Genomic DNA, 17,564 nt, shown 5'->3' on the forward strand with positions numbered 1-17,564 from the left:
GCCCAAATGGCAATTAGTTCAATACTTCTTTAAGAGCTTATCGAACAACTATAAGGGTATGGTTGATGCTTCCATGGGTGGCTCTTACATTGATAGGCATGAGGATGATATGTGGCCTCTTTATGAAAGCATGAGTAAAAATTCTTTGCATAGAACACTATCATCCAAGAATGGTAGAAATTCACAAGGTAGGAAGAGTGTAGGCTTACATCATGTTGAACATTCAAATGAAATAGCCGCCGAAATGAAGTCTTTGTCTCAAAGGCTTGATCAAATTTTGATTAACCAAAACTCGGCGAACCAAGTATTTTCCTTTCCTAACCATTCTTATCGTGCATCAAATGAAACATGTATGACTTGTTCTAGTGTTCTTCATTCTACTTCTCATTGTCCGCATGCACAAGTACATAATGAACCTAATGAACAAGTCAATGCGGCTTTTGTAAACCAATGGAACAATCCTTATGGTACTCATTATAATCCAAGTTAGAGGAATCATCCGAATTTCTCTTGGAAAAACCAAGGAGAAGGCTTAAACCATTCCCAAGGCGGTTTCCAAGGGAAATACATTCCACCTCCACTTCAAAACCAAGGATCCCAAGGTTATAGACCCTATCAATCACAAGGGAATCAATTTGCTAATTCTCATTTTCCCAACCAATCTTATTCCTAAGGAAACACTAGAAGTCCAGCCTTTGAAGAAAAAGTTTTAAATGCTTTGGGCACTTTAGAGGCTAACACTCAATTGCTTCATTCTTATTCTCAATCCATTGCTAAGCTAGAAATCCAAGTAGGGCAAATAGCAAGCACTCTCAATGCAAGAGAGAAGGGAAAGATGCCCATTAATGCCCCACTTAAACAACAATGTGTTGTGGAAACCCATTCCTCATCGGAGGGCATACCATTGAACATGTTAGGGCAGTGACTAGCTTGCGGAGTGGTAGAGTTGTGGACAATCAAGTTGAAATATCCAATGAAGAGAGTGAACCGGTGCAACCTCAAGTTGTCACCCGTCCCGTTTCACATCCCATTCCTCCTTCATTGCATACACATGATCTTGTAAATGACAAAGTTTTTAAAAATGAGTTTGAAAAAGAAGTTTTGAAAAATGATGTTGAAAAGGTTTTATTGAAAAATGATTTGAAAACTTCTTGTGTTAAAGGGAGTTCCAAAGAAAATTCTGAAAAAGTGTTTGGACCAAAGGTTCCATTTCCGAATGCCTTAAAAGGATCCATTTCAAAAGACAAGCAAAAGGCAAAAACCAATGAAATCATGGAAATGTTTAGGCAAGTGAAAGTTAGTCTTCCACTATTGGATGCAATCAAGCAAATTCCGGCTTATGCCAAATTCTTGAAAGACTTGTACACCCAAAAGCGAAAGAACAATAGCCGAGCACCAAGAAAAGTGGTTTTGACCGAGCAAGTAAGCTCAATTTTGCAACATAACACTCTTCCAAAGTTTAAGGACCCCGGTTCACCCACTACATCATGCATCATTGGTGATCATATCATTAATTGGGCACTTCTTGACTTAGGAGCAAGTGTTAACCTTCTTCCATATTTGGTCTATGTTAAATTGGGCCTAGGTGAATTTAAATGCATACACTTGAACTTAGAAGCCTGTGGCCCTTGGCCTCATGTCATACATATCAATTAGGTCCCAATAATGTATCCAAGTACACTTTACATGTCATAAGGCAAAAATGGCATAATTGAACCTAACTAAGTATTATATCTTTATAAGCAAAACTTAAACATGCTAATGCTTGCATGTGAACAAGAATACTTTAAATGAAGCTTCAAATCTATGAATCACCCAAGGTAAGTACAATCCCCAATCTTGAATCCCGTACCTAAACAAATCCCCTAATAACTTTGGGATGAGTAAACAAGTTTACTCGTAGAGAATGAGCATGCATCGACTTGATTTCTTTATAGATTTTAATAACAACATGAAACAATTCAAAAGGGGTCATGACACCTAACGTCTATGTCAAAGGTGAGACTCGGGGAGCATCCTAAGTTACCTTAAATCATTTCTAGCATAAAACACATTCTTTATGCAATTTCAACAACATAGGTGCATGCTATACTAAGCATCAAGACATAGACTCTCAAGGTTACCACCTTGAAATCTAAAATGCAATAACAACTAAATATAACAATTTAGTACAATTAGAATTTCTAAGACCACACATCAATACATAGATTCTCTAAGTTATCAACTTGAAATCTAAAAGTGTGAAAACAACAAAATATAACAATTTAGTATGGATGTACTTAACAACATCAAATCGCCAATAGCTAAAACGACAAGTTACAATTAAACATGATTGTCAATTTGGAATTGAATACGAAATCAAATAGTGGAAGACTTGGACATCACGTCTCGGACTAAACCAAGAACAAAATGGTTATTCCGGGCATTAACCCACTGGGAAGACCACCCTAGTGCGTACTATCTCAATTGAGGAGAGCTCATACCTCCCACACTAGAGCCAAACTCTAGCCATGTCACTCGTAACAACAATGTCCCAAGACTCCAAAATAATCCAAATAAGTTCACAGCTTATACATAATTTATATAATACACGAAATCACCTTCCATGCCCAAGTAGGTTGAAACCACACAATCCATGCCTTAGAGTTTAAATTCTAAAATGGTATATACAATGTCAATTACAAAGTGTGCAATTCATTGGACAAGGCAATAATATATTCCATAAAGGAAACATGTTCCCATGAATATAAATATAACAACAATGTTATCCAACGGTCAAAACACAACTATGTGAATACATAAAAGTCCAAATCCATGATTTATACATAGAAACAACTTCTACAACAAAATTAAATCCATGGAACAACAATATAGAATTTAATTAAATAAAAATAATTAAATTATCTAGATTTCAAATCATTTCCAAATGGCTTCAATTTAATAGATTCTAAAGGACATAGCATGGTCATTACATATATTCATTCAAAATCCTAATTAGACCAATGGAATCATAAAAATAGATTTTAATTAATTCTCTTAATTAAAGTCTCTAGATTTTTAAACTAATCCAAATGCTCGCAAATTAAAGTATGTTAAAGAACATGGCAAAACTTAATTTAATAGCATATCACAAGTTAATTTCATGCAAGGCACGTCCATGAGAATTAAACTTTCACAAAAATAATTATTAAATAAAAAGTGCAATTCTTATTCAAATTATCCTTATTTAATATATGTTAACAAAAACATCAAAACTTAATTTCCTAACATGCCAAAATTTAATTCTAAGTTGAATACCATCATGAGAATTAAATCTTAATCATAGAAATAATTAAATTAAATACTAAATTTTTAACAAAAGCATGCATACAAGTTGTATAAGCATCAAGAACATGCAAGACAACAAAAATATAAAATTATAACACCCCCTACCTCCATTTGAGATGAAATCTCAAATCCCCACCAAAATGAAACCGCTCCGAATCCGACAAAACTTCTAGGTTTTGTCGGGGACAACACGATGAAAAAGAATCCCAAGGAAGCCCCTTCAAAATCACAACTTGACCTCAAACTTGAACTCAAAAAATGGCCAAAAAGAGATTCTAGTAAGGGGGAAAGGTAGTGCACGGCAAGGCGAGTAAAAAACACTAAAGCACTACACCTTTTTACCTAAGGGAAGTGGCCGGAAAAGAAGAGAGAAGGGTGGCAGCCCCTTAGCTGCCATGGCTGTTAGCCAAGAAAGAGGAGAGAGAGAGAGAAAAAAATATGATTTTTCTTCTTAAGACCTCCTATTTATAGAAAAACCCTAAAAGTGTCCCGAACGGGTCCCGCCAAGGTCCGGAAAAGTGGAATTTGAGTAGATGCTCTCAAATAACAAAACTCAATGAATAAAAAAAGAAGCAGAATGAGAAAATATGAATAACAGAAGAAACGGCATCGAAAATCGAGTCTTGAGCAGTAAGATATGCACCAAACAAGTTCGGCGCAAATCGGGTTCAGAAATCCTGAAACTGGAGAAAAACAACCAAAAAGAAATTTCATGAGTACACAACTCGATGAAAAGTGAAAATGAATCCCGTACGAGGATCCAGGCTCAAAATAAGGTATTTAGCAATAACTTTCATTAATTGCACAATTACCCCTTTAAAGAGTGAAAACTGCACAACTGGCCCAGAATGAAAATATCTTCCAAAAATATATTCTTAAAAACCCCTGAAATAAAATATCTTCAAAAGATATTTACAAAAAATACCCCAAGAAATGGAAATGTTTTTGAAAAACTGTGCATCCATACCCTTATGGACAACGGGAGCAACCAGAGTACTTTTCTACAAAAGTAACGATACGTATTTCGTGGAAACCACTTAGAATGAAGATACATGAAATCAAAAACCAACTTCAAACACAAGAAGTGAGGTTATGCCAACAAAGTGACCAACGGGGAAAAGATAGAATAGGGAAAAGGACGAAAAGTGAATAGTGTCCAAAAAGTGAAAATATGGAAATGACTCGATCCTCAAAGGAAGTTGTCAATCCAAAGTAAAGAGTCTCAGAAACAATTTCTGAGCACCTGAGATGACACTAAGTGATAAGAAACTGAACTCAGAATGGAAAAGATCAACGGGAAAAAAATATCCGTGAAAATCTGAGAAAAAAGATAGGAAGAAAATGACTGGGTCATTACACCACCATAATAAAAAAACTCCAAACAGAGACAAAAGGAAAACAAGAAACACTCATCTTCAACCAGAACTATAACGCAAATGATAAAAATTTCTTTAATAAATTTGTAATTACACTACATATCATATGTATACCAGTTGTATGGGACTAAAATCCTCCCCCAAGATCCTTCCTCTCCTGTGCCCATTGGAAAGTTGTAGGTGCAAAATTTCGCCCAACTAATTACGATCGAGAAAAAATAATATAACACGCTCAACAAACAATAAGAATAAACAAAAGCAGTGTCTATTGAAGAATTGAATTGCTTGCCCCTTTATTGGAGGTCTAGGCCTCTATTTATACACAAAAGTTGGTAGAATTATAGTAGGACTCGCGTTACTTATCCTCTAATTCTTTCCATATATGACTTACTTTACAAATAGAGTTCTTTCCATTGTATGATATTTCCTATGTAGAATTTGCTTTGTATAAAAACTTTCCTTCCGGGTTGACTCCTTTGTTAAATAGGACTAAGCCATATTTAATTATACTTGGGCCAGATGCGGTTTGGTGTAAGTGACTTGACTAATGGATCACAGCTTCAGCGGCGGTGATGTTGGCCTAATCGATATTCTTATCTGGCCTTGGAGGCCCAACATAAATGATAATGCGTTAAAGCATAACGTAACTTGGGCTTGATCCGGATGGGCTTCTGAGATCTCCTAAATGCAAATTTGTATAATGGTGATGTGTCTCATTCTTATTAGAGGGAAATTTTTCCCTCCACACTTTGCCCCCCATTCCACTTTAACTGGGTTACGACTCCTAATTAAAGGGGAATTGAAGTCGTGTAGTTGCCATTTTCGCACGAGGCGTTTCCACTTGCGTCTATTGTTATTCTGACTCAATGACTTCTTCAAGATTCGCTTTGTTCTTAGTGTGCTCGTTCTGTCTACTACGTTCTCCATTCTCTCATAACTCCAGGTTAGTTCTTCTTTCCCTTCTTCCAATCTTGCATTATGAGTACTTCGACCACTCCTGAGCGTATAGAGATCGTAGATTCTGAGTCCACGCCCTCGTCTTCCCCTAATCTCATTAGGGTTCCCCCTCCTAGGGTCTCGAACTTTCCTAAGCCTGTAAATGACTCGGTTAATCAGCCGGATACTTCCCCAATCTAGGCTAAAACATCCACTTCTGGGTCAGACAATATCTTCACTAAGGAGAAAAAGAATGCAATTTTATCTATTCGTCATATCCCGTTCTCCATTGAATCCGTAATGGAAGAATTCAAGATTCCCGAGGGGGTAGAAATTGTAGAATACCCCAAGGGCGCTGATTTTTGTGCCTGCGAGGGCGTCGGAGAGGACGAGTTGCTCCTATCTGTTGGGCATCTCAATGCTCTTAGGTTCCCCCTTTATCCTTTTTACTACCTAGTCTTTAACAAATTAGGGATTACACCCCTACAAGTAAACCCTAACTTCCTTCGAGTAATCTCGGCACTCCTCATTCGCCGATGGCTGGAGAGTCTTGACCTGACCCTGGCTGACTTGCTAATTACTTATTCCATTTCTAAGCACGGGACCGAACCTGGTCGTTTCTTTTTCACCTCCCCCTTACACCAAAGGATATGTACAGACCTCCCTACTTCTGAGAAGAAGTGGAAATAGAGGATGATAATTGTTAAAGGGAGATGGGCTGTGCCCCAATCGAGCAAACTCCCAATCCCTCGCAAGTTCGGGAAGTTAGGTATAGAACATCCATCCTTTCTTCATGAAGATTGTTCTGGTTGTTTCCCATGTCGAGTCTTATTCTTTTGATATATTTACAAGTTTTTTGGTGTTTTTTCAGCAACATTTCCTTCTTCGGCTGCCAAGAAGAGGCTTTCCTTCCTGGAAGGGCAGGTTTGGAACGACCTTCCTTCGGTTGAGAACTTGCTTACTTCTGCAAATCTTAAAGCAGTTGCTTCAAGAGCTGTAGCTGCTAATCTCATAGACCTCTCACTTCCATCATTCGACAGCTTCCCTATGACTGACGAAGAAAAACAGTGGGCTAAGGCCTTGAAAAGGAAGGCTGCGGAGAGTGCCCCGTTGGTTATATTGCGCTCAAACGAACAGGAAAAGGAGATTGATGAAGTCCCCTTGAACAAAAAGGCGAGGCTGAACCCTTCTTCAACCACGAAACCCAAGGGTGCTTCTAACCCAAAAAGTAAAGGGAAGAAATCTGAAGAGATTAACCCTGAAGATGAGGTCAGTGCTTACGTCCTTGCTGAGGCTGGGGTACCTTGGAATCCTTCTTTCTCGAGGGCTGACAAGTCCATCCTCCATGTTGGTGACTCTATGATCACTGACCCATCTGCAGCGCTGGCCGTCACTCGGGGAATGTGGCTCCCCAAGGATGAAGAAATTATTAGCAGAATGGGGTTGGAGCAGCTACTCCCATCTGCCCCTGTTCAAGCCATAAATGTTTGCTCCTTCCTTCGTTTCCATTGTCATAATTGTCTTACAAATTTTATTACATAGTTATTGTCTCATGATGCAGGGCTTGTATCACACTATGGCCCTCTGTGCCACTGCTGAGGCTTAGTCTCTTTCTATTAAGAAGCTGGAGAAAGATCTCAACAATTCAGAGAAGAAGGCATCCCATGCCATTGCTAATGCACAAATTGCATATGAGGCTCAGGATGTTTATAAGAAGTGTCTGGCTGCTTCTGATGCAAGAGTTGAATCGCTGGAAGCTGAAGTCCAGCATTTGAATGATGCCTTTAGCACCTGCATCATTGCCGGGAGGCAGATGTAAGGCCGTTACTCCAATTTGGTGCGCTTGTCGAGTGTAAAAGCTTACCGGTCCGGCTTCAATCAAGGCACATGCCCCAAAACAATGGATCTTGATGCCTTTAATGTAAACATGGGGGTGTCTTTCCCTTACAATGAGGGTCCGAAGGCTCAGGAGGCTGAGGTGCTTTTTTCTGAAATGGTGAAGGCTCACCCGGAAGATCCTTCAAGCTCATTAACTCCTATAACTCCTGGTCCTTCAATTCCTCCACCTGCAAGTCCAGCTGTGGTAGATGCTTTCGAATCTGCCCCGTTTGATCCGAAAAGGAAGTAGGATCGAGCAACTTTTTTTCCCTTTTTTTCTTTTGTAATGAAACAACATTGAGAATGGTAAACATGAATGATATAACCTTATTTCTTAAGCTGCATTGCTTCGACTGAGTATGCTTGTATGCCTCTGATATTGCACACACTTTGTTGGATGAGATTATTATTAATTTTTTTTTTCTTTTTGCGAAAGTACCCTGCCTGAAGGTTCCTTATCTATTTTAGTCCGAAGCAAAATAAATAAGATGTGAGGAAGAGATCTCCTCTAACGGTTTATCTGATAATAGAAGATCATTTTTTCCTTTGGTGATTTAACCGTCGAGGGAATCCTTCTTGAAATGGATTTGTGTGAAGCAAGTATATTTATACTTGTTTCTTCTTGTAGTTTTTCGACGTGGGAGAATCTCGTAGCTTATATTACCGAACTTAGAATCAGTGAATATGAGCGTGAGAGTAAAGTTTGTTGAGCCGGACACTTTGGGTCCGAGGCGAATGAATTACTCCCCGGCACTGAGCCTGAGGGGAGGTTTGCTGAGCTAGACACTTAGGGTCCGAGGCGAATGAACTACTGCCCAGTGATGAGCCTGGGGAAGGTTTTGCCGAGCCGGACACTTAGGGTCTGAGGTGAATGAACTACTTCCCGGCGCTGGGCCTGAGGGAGGTTTTGCAAAGCTGGACACTTAGGGTCCGAGGCGAATGAATTACTCCCCGGCGCTGGGCCTGAGGGAGGTTTTGCAAAGCCGGACACTTAGGGTCCAAGGCGAATGAATTACTCCCTAGCGCTGAGCCTGAGGGGAGGTTTGCCGAGCCAGACACTTAGGGTCCGAGGCGAATAAATTACTCCCCGGCGCTGGGCTTGAGGGAGGTTTTGTTGAGCCGGACACTTAGGGTCCGAGGCAAAAAAATTACTCCCTGGCGTTGAGCCTGAGGGAAGGTTTGCCGAGCTGGACACTTAGGGCCGAGGCGGGTTGGTTTCTCCTTGGCGTTGGGCCTGAGGAGAAGTTTGCATATATATATATATATATATACTCTTCTTTCTTTTTTTCCTTTTCAAACAACATCATGATGCCGAGGATTCAAAAATGATAGGAGGCCAAGAAAGCAAGTAACAATGGATGGGAAGTTTCTTATTTGTTTACTTTGGAGACTTTCCTCCATTGATACTCCCTTCTTGGCAACCAAATGTATTGGACTACGCATATATTAACCATATTTCTTTTCTATTTTTATCCGATGTGGGACAGAGAGTTTTACCATAGGTCAAAACGCACGCTTTTTAATAACTTGTTTCTAACACTGCTTTGCATAAAAGCATAAAATTGCATAATCACAGTGTAGTATGAAAATTTCTTTGCATAAAAATTAAAAATTTCTTTGCATAAAAATTGCTAAAGCATAATGCGACGCAAAATTGCATAATCATAGAATGGTGGTATGGCCCCCATTTTTATGGAAATAAACAAATAGAAGCAAAATAAAGAAAAGCTTGGCTGACTGTGGGCTTACGCAGCCTTATTTGTGAAGAATTCTTAATAAAATTGACAAACTTATCTAATGGAAATACCTTTTAAGGTGTATTGCATTCCAAGGACACGCAATGGGATGTCCGTCAGCTTCAGCTAAATGATATGCTCCCTTCCCCACTACTTCAGTAACCCTGTAGGGTCCGGTCCAATTATGTGACGACCCTGGATTTTTCAACCCAGTGTGTCCTGTGATGATCCAAAACGGATCCAAAATGCGGAAGCAAAAGATAGAACAATGGTCTTTAGAGATACAACACTCCTCTAAGACACCAATGTGACCCTCGACAAGGTCACGAAACCCAAAGGAAGAAAATGCGGAAGCAACGTTTCAAAAAGGGAAAAGAATGAACCTAGGGGCAAAATGGTCATTCCACACTGAAATGGGTGCCACCGTCGTACACACCATTGGAAAGACAATGAAAAATTAATAAAGATAGACTCAAGAATCACTTGATTCAGGGTCCAGACGGCAAAGATAACAAGTTTTGAAGTCGAAGGAAGGGATACCCTATCCCGGTTCGAACCAAAAACAGACACTACCTTACTAAAACTTGAATAACTTAAGCCAGAAGAAGAATCTGAAGCTCTAATTAGTACCATTGGAAAGCTTATTTCAACGCGATCAATTTAGACTCAAGAACGGACCAATTCGGAGTTAAAACGAAGAAGATATGATGAATTGAAGTCGGAGGTGTAGTGCTAAACCAAGACACACACACCCATGAACAGTACTTCGAGCATTCGAACAAGGACTTCGAGTGCACGAAAATTGCCCTAAGAAATTAGCCCAAAGTTCGAGCGCTCGAACTCCCCATTTAGAGCGCTCGAACTCCTGTAGGCTGCTCCTGAAATGCTAACTTGAAATGCAATTTTGAGAACTTTCTGGGCCTTTTTAAGAAAAACACAAAGAAGAAACTACCCTCAAAATCATGTTTTCTAGACAACCATGCCAAAAGAAAATTTAATTTTCAAGTGAAAACCCCAAAATGCCCTTATGCTCAATTTAGGCTCAAAACGGCAAAAAATGTAAGTTTGCACCAAACATACTTTTGACCCCAAATACACTTCTAGGCTGAAACGAATATGCATGCAAACATAATAAGTGATTTTGAGCGCGCGGGAATGGTCCACGGCTCCCGAAAATGACCGATGTAAACATAGTGAGACAAAACTTAACATTTTTTTCAATATTCTCATGATATTTCATGAAGTCATAACTACATAGAATACAAATACATGTCATTGGCCTCCGGCCTCATCTTATACATGTCAAATACATTGTAAGGAGTGCACTCATGTACACATTGCATGTTTAAATTCAAATATACATTTTTTGACATATAAGGCTACAAATGGCTTTTCAAGCCAACCTTTACAAGAAATGAAAATCTTCAAGTCCACCAATCAGCCAAGCATGACGAGAATCGCAACCTTGATTCTTGTACCTGAAATATGCCCCAGTATCGTAGGGGTGAGTAACATAAAGCTACTCGTTGGAAATGAGCATGCATCGACCTACGTTTTACAAGTTTGCATGATTTAATTATTGTGGTTCATTCCACCTAACGTCTATGTCAAATGTGAGACTCAAGGAGCACCCTAGCTACCTAGGATCATTTCTAGCATGAATCACCTCCTTCATGCAATTTTAGCAATATAGGGTCATGCTTACACAAAGCAACAACATAGGAGCATGCTTACACAAAGCAACAACATATATATTCTCAAGGTAATCAACTTGAAGTCTAAAATGCAACATCAACTAAATATAACAATTTAGCATAATTAGAATATCTAATACCACACATCAAGACATAGGTTCTCTAGGTTATCAACTAGAAATCTAAAAGTGTGAAATCAACTAAATATATCAATTTAGTATGGATGTACTTAACAACATCAAAATGATTCATTAAAATGATATACATAGATGTACTTAACAACATCAAAATCGCCAATAACTAAAACCACAAGTTACAATATGAACATGGTTGTTAACTTGGAATTGAATGCGAAAACAAATAATGGAAGACTTAGACATCTAAGCTCGGAATTCTGCCGAGACCTCAATGGTTATTCCGGGCACTAACCCAAAGGGAAGACCACCCTAAGTGCACACTATCTCAATGATTTAGAGGACTAACTTCCCCGTACTAGAGCCAAACCCTAGCCATCTCAACTTAACAATGTTCCAAGATTCCAAAATTAAACCAAATAAGTTCATAACTTATACATAACTTATATAATGCGTGAAAACACCTTCCATGCACAAGTAGGTTAAAACCACACAATCCATGCCTTAGAGTTTCAATTCTAAAATGGCATACATAATGTCAATTACAAAGTGTGCAATTCACTACACATGGCATCAATATATTCTATAAAGAAAACATGTTCTTATGAATATAAATATAACAACAAAGTTGTCCAATGCTCAAAACACAATCAAGTGAATACATAACAAATTCAAGTCCATGATTTGAATATAGAAACAACTTCTAAAATACTAATAGATCCATGGAGGCATTAGATAGAATTTAATTAAACAAGGTGATTAAATTCTCTAGATTTCAAATAATCTCAAATTAATATATGTTAAGCAACATATCATGGTCTTTACATATATCAAATCAATAGTGCAAGATAAGCAAGATATCATCAAATAGAATTTAATTAATTTAAATCAATTAAATCTCTAGATTTCAAAAGTTGTCCAAATGATCTCAAATTAATTTATATCAAGCACTAAGTCATGGTCATACCATATATCTAGTCTAAGATGGATTACAAGCAAAACACAATTTACTATAATTTAAACCAAATTAAATCCATTTAATCTCTAGATTTGAAAACTCATCTAAATCAACCCAAATTAATATATATCAAAGATCAACTCATGGCCATGCCATTTACCAAGTCTAAAATGAGTTATAAGCAAACTACCATTAATCATAATTTCTCAAATTAATACACTACATGCATACAAGTTGTATAAGCATAAAAAACATGCAAGACAACAAACATATAACCCTATAACATTCCCTATCTCACTAGAGAAGTGTCTCTCTAGAATCCAAGGCAAAATCAGCACAAAATAGCTAACCCTTCGAGGGTTATGAAGAGGAAGATGAGGGGAACAAAATGTATTCCCAAGTTCAAGCTTGGAAATCAATGGAAGGCTCTCAAAAATCAAGGTCAAAGATTAAGGCTTTAGGCTCCATCCATGGAGGCTAGGGTTTTCTTTACAAAAGAGGGAGGAAATGAAAAATGATGAAGATGAAATGTGAGTGGAGGGGATAGAGATCCTCCACTCACTATGTTCTCTTACACTACCTCTCACACATACACTAATGCAAGATCAAATTGTGATCCTACACTTGTCACAAATCCAAGGCTCCATCCTAGGCTAAATCTCAAGCCTACACTTGTCAACCATCCAAGCCAACAAGTGCACCAATCCTAGGCCAACAAGTGGTTAAATCTCCACCCTCCACATGTCCTCATCCAAGGCCTCAAAGTGTTTCCACACACATCACAACAAGTGGACCAATGAGAGTGTGACACTTGTCACACTTTCCGAAAATTGCAAAAAAATCCTTTTTGAAAATATCTTCCAAATTAAATTGCAAAATGGTCCCTAAGATGAAAAATAATTACTTTACAGTAATTACACAAAAACCCCTAAAGTTTAGAAAATTACAAAAAAGTCATGCATCTATACCCTTTACAAGAAAAGTAAGCACTTAGCATGCTTTTCTACAAAAGTGAAAATACACATAGTATGGAATTTAAATATCGTGGATGCATACAAAACCAGAATCAAATCCGACAATGAAAAGTGAGGTTATGCCAACAAAGTGACAACCGAGAAAAAGACGAAAGTGAATAGTGTCACAAAAGTGAAAATGTGAAAATAACTCGGTCCTCAAAGGAAGTCGTCAATCCACTGAAAAGAGTCTCAGAAACCATTCCCGAGTACTCAAGATGACACTAAGTGACGAGAAACCGAACTCAGAAAGGAAAAGATTAACGAAAAAAAAAATATCCGTGAAAATCCGAGAAAAGGAAAGGATTGAAAATGACTGGGTCATTACAAATTAGGTTCCAGTTTCTTTACATGAGCTGTCTCTTACTTCAGAACCCAATCACCTACCGCAAAGTTCCGAAATCTGACATTTTTGTTATAACTGTTGCGCAGCTACTGCTGATATGAAGCAAGCCTAATTGCTGCATCATCCCTTTTTTCATCCAGGAGATTGAGACTATGTTCGACCTGCTGACTATTGTTTCCTTCAAGCAACAAGGATGTCCGAAGGGTTGGAACCGCCGCTTCGGTTGGAATCACTGCTTTGGATCCACAAGCCATGGCAAAAGGACTCTCCCCCGTGCGCCGCCGTGGTGTGGTTCGGTACGCCCAAAGCACCTGAGGGAGATTCTCGTACCATTTCGTTTTGAGTTTCTCTAGCTTCTTCTTTAAACAACTAAAAATGGTTCGATTAGTTATTTCAGCCTGTCCATTCCCTTGTGGATAACTGACTGCAGCTAGCTTTTGTACAATTCCATGCTCAGCGAAGAATTTTCTTCTACTTCTATTGTTGAGGTTCTTACCATTGTCCATCATAATAACTTTTGAGACCCCAAACCGGCAAATGATGTTATTCCAAAGGAAACTTTTTACCTACTCATGGGTCACACTTGAGTAGGCCTCGGCTTCTACCCATTTAGTGAAATAATCTGTAGCTAGTAGCACGTATTCCTTTTGTTCCATAGTCTTGGGTAAAGGGCCCACCATATCAATCCCCCATTGTGCGAATGGCCATGGATTTGCCATTGCATGCAAATCTTCAGCAGGTTGATGCTTCATGGGACCGTGGTGTTGACATTTGTCACATCTCCGAGTATACTCTTCTGCATTCCAGGCCAAGTACGGCCTGAAGTAGCCTTGAGTTAGAACTTTATGTGCAAGAGATCTGCCCCCAGAATGGTTGTCACAATCTCCATCATGGATTTGTTTCAACACCACAAGAGCCTCAGTAGGGCTTAAACATTTCAGGTAAGGACCTAAAAATGACTTTCGGTATAACTGATTATTAATGATGGCATATTTAGCTGCGGTGAGTCGGAGCTTCCGTGCTTCGGGCTTTTGGTTTGGAAGAATTCCATGCTTAAGGTAGGCTTCCAATGGATCAATCCAGCATGGTTCTCGAGGAATAACTAGAACCACCATTACTTCTTGCTGAGGATTAATGCTAGGCTCGTCCAAGACGTCAATCGGCATAATCCGAGTCAGATCTTCATTTAAGGATGATGCTGCTATGGCCAACTGATCTGCTTTGGCATTCTCAACACGAGGTACCTAACAGAATTCGATTTAATCGAATCCCCGTGTAGCGTTCTCTACAGCTTCTTTATATACTTTCATTCTTTCCTCTTTAGGATGGTACTGACCTGTCACTTGATTTATAACAAGCTGTGAGTCACTAAAAACCTTAAACAATGTACCTGGAGGTTGCTGGTCAATTAAAGACTAGCAAGTAATGCCTCGTACTCGGCCTCATTGCTCGTAGCTGGGAATTTCAAGCAAATAGACTGCTGCAACTTGGTGCCTTCGGGTATTGACATAACAACCCCTACCCCTGCACTTGTTTGATTCGAGGAACCATCGACCCGAAGCTCCCACTTCGGGAGTGTCTTCATATTCGAGACGAAAATCTGCTACGGCTTGTCCCTTGTGCGACACCTTCGGCTCATAAGTTATATCGAATGAACTAAGCTCGATAGCCCATTTGGTTCTCCCAGATAGATCAGGCTTAGAGAGTATACCCCATATAGGATAGTTGGTGAGTACTACAATGCTGTGAGATTCAAAATAATGCCGAAGCTTCCTCTTGGCATAGACCAAGGCTAAGATGATTTTCTCTGCTTTGCTATATCATGTCTCTGCATCCGTCATTGTCTTACTTGTGTAAAAGACTGGGTATTACCTCTTTCCTTCCTTTCTAATCAATGCTGCACTTGTCGCTATACTAGAAATTGCCAAATACATAATAAGAACCTCTCCGGGTTTTGGAGCGGATAGAATTGGTGGTTCGGCCATGTAACCTTTCAACTGATTGAGGGCCTCCTACTGCTGAGGTCCCCATATATCTTTATTCTTAGATCTTATAGCTTTAAAGAATGGTTTGCACTTATCTGACAATCAGGATATAAATCAACTGAGGGCTGCGATCCGACCGGTAAGAACTTATACCTCCCTGCGATTTTTTGGTTCCCGATTCTGGATGAGGGACTTAGCCTGAGCCGGACTTACCTCTATCCCTCTTTTATTTATTATGTGGCTGAGGAATTGACCTGTTGATTCCACAAAGGAGCACTTAGATGGATTCAGCTTCATATTGTACTTCTTCAAGGTATTAAAAACTTCCTGGAGATACTTCGGATGATCTTCCTTCTTCACACTTTTAACCACCATGTCATCTATATACGCTTCAACTATCTTTCCCAACAGATTGTCAAAGATCTTGTTGACAAGACGTTGATAAGTAGATCCAGCATTCTTCAGTCTGAAGGGCATGACACTGTAACAATAAGTCCCCATTTCTGTAATGAAAGCCATTTTTTCTTCATCTTCAGGGTTCATAGGAATTTAATTGTATCCTGAGTATACATCAAGGAATGTCAGCCTCTCGTAGCCGGTGGTAACATCAACCATCTGATCTATCTTGGGCAGAGGGAAGCTATCTTTAGGGCAGGCTTTGTTAAGGTTGGTATAGTCTACACAAACCCTCCACTTTCCATTCTTCTTCTGTACGACCACCACGTTCGACAGCCACTGTGGATATTATACTTCTCGAATGAAACCTGCTTGCAACGACTTGTTCACTTCTTCAGCTATAATGTGATTGTGTTCGGGGGCAAACCTTCGGTATTTCTGCTTAACCGGTTTGAACTCCGGATCCACCTTCAGACTATGGTAGGAAACTAAGGGATCGATCCTTACCATGTCCGAGTGATCCCACGCAAAAGCATCTGCATTGCTCCGAATAACATCAATTAACACCTCCTTTTCTTCGGACGTGGATGAAGAGCCTAAATAAGTGAGCTTTTGCGGGTTGCCGAGGATAACTTCCACAACTTCAAAGGTCTCCTCGGTGGGCTTCACAATTTCCTCTTCCTCCTCTACCTTAAGATACTTGGGCAGAGGGCTCTGTAATTGCTATTTGGGTATATTTTTGGAAGCCACACCTGGTTGCTGCTGAGTAGACACCTTCTTTGCTTTAGCCTGTGTCAACATATAGCATTCCTTCACTGCGACTTGATCGCCCCATAGATTAATCACTTCTTTCCTGTCTGGAGATAAGCACCGCATCACCTGGTGAGGGTGGACGGAACTCCTCTCATCTGGTGTATCCATCCTCTTCCCATGATGAGATTATAAGAAGGATGGATCTCTGTTAAAACAAAGTTCTCCTTCAGAGTCCTCTTCGCCACGGTTACGGACAAGTCTATTACTCCAAGGGGATCTACTCTTGCGCCATTGAATCCCATTAACGGGTTGGAGGTAGGTCAAATAGATGATGACGGGATCTCTAACTGCTCAAAGACCGTCTTTTTGATAATGTTGGCGCTACTTTCTGGATCTATCAAAACCCTCTTGATCATACAATCGGCCACTAAAAGACTGATGACCAATGGATCCTTGTGGGGGAGTTGAACTCTGGATAGGTCGCCATCTCCGAATCCAATACTGATGCTACCCGAAGCAATAACATTGACCGAGGATATCTTCCTGAGCTTGTGGGCTACCTTCAATCTGGATTTGTATACCCCCTCGGACTCTTGATCATCTTTAGACCTGCCATGTATTGCATGAATGACTTTTACTTGCGTACCTTCCACCTTGCGGGGATAGACCTCGTGGGGCTTTGCATACTCCTTTGTCATGAGGTAATCCGCTAACTCACCTCTGGCGATCATATTCTCCACCTATCGCCTGAGGGATCTGCAATCATTGGTTGAATGCCCATAATCTCAATGATAAGCACAATGCTTGCTTTTGTCCCTTTGCTCCAGGGGTTGCTTTATTGGCTGCGGAGTTATAAACTTCATCTTATTCTCTTAGAAGAGCCAGGCCAAGGTAGTTCGGAGAGGTGTAAATCCTTCCTCTACCCTTTGCCTCTTTTCAGGTGCCTGGGTGATTGGCGTTGAGGAACGTTGGCTTTTCTGAATCTTTGAATTTGGAATTCTTTCTCGAGGCTTGTTCTCCACCGTGACGAGG

The 17,564-nt window shown here is 39.7% G+C and overlaps 1 protein-coding gene across 1 annotated transcript; it reads right to left on the minus strand.

Annotated features, from left to right (window-relative positions):
• Positions 1–16,852: 16,852 nt before the first annotated feature.
• Positions 16,853–17,263, minus strand: LOC132280230 (uncharacterized). Its single transcript, XM_059782407.1, has one exon. The coding sequence runs from the start codon at positions 17,261–17,263 to the stop codon at positions 16,853–16,855; it is 411 nt and encodes a 136-aa protein (XP_059638390.1).
• Positions 17,264–17,564: the final 301 nt, after the last annotated feature.

This window comes from Cornus florida, unplaced genomic scaffold (genome assembly GCF_030987335.1).
Source record: "Cornus florida cultivar Cherokee Brave unplaced genomic scaffold, ASM3098733v1 CherokeeBrave_3.0.0_Hap2_Chr10, whole genome shotgun sequence".
Lineage (NCBI taxonomy): Eukaryota > Viridiplantae > Streptophyta > Magnoliopsida > Cornales > Cornaceae > Cornus > Cornus florida.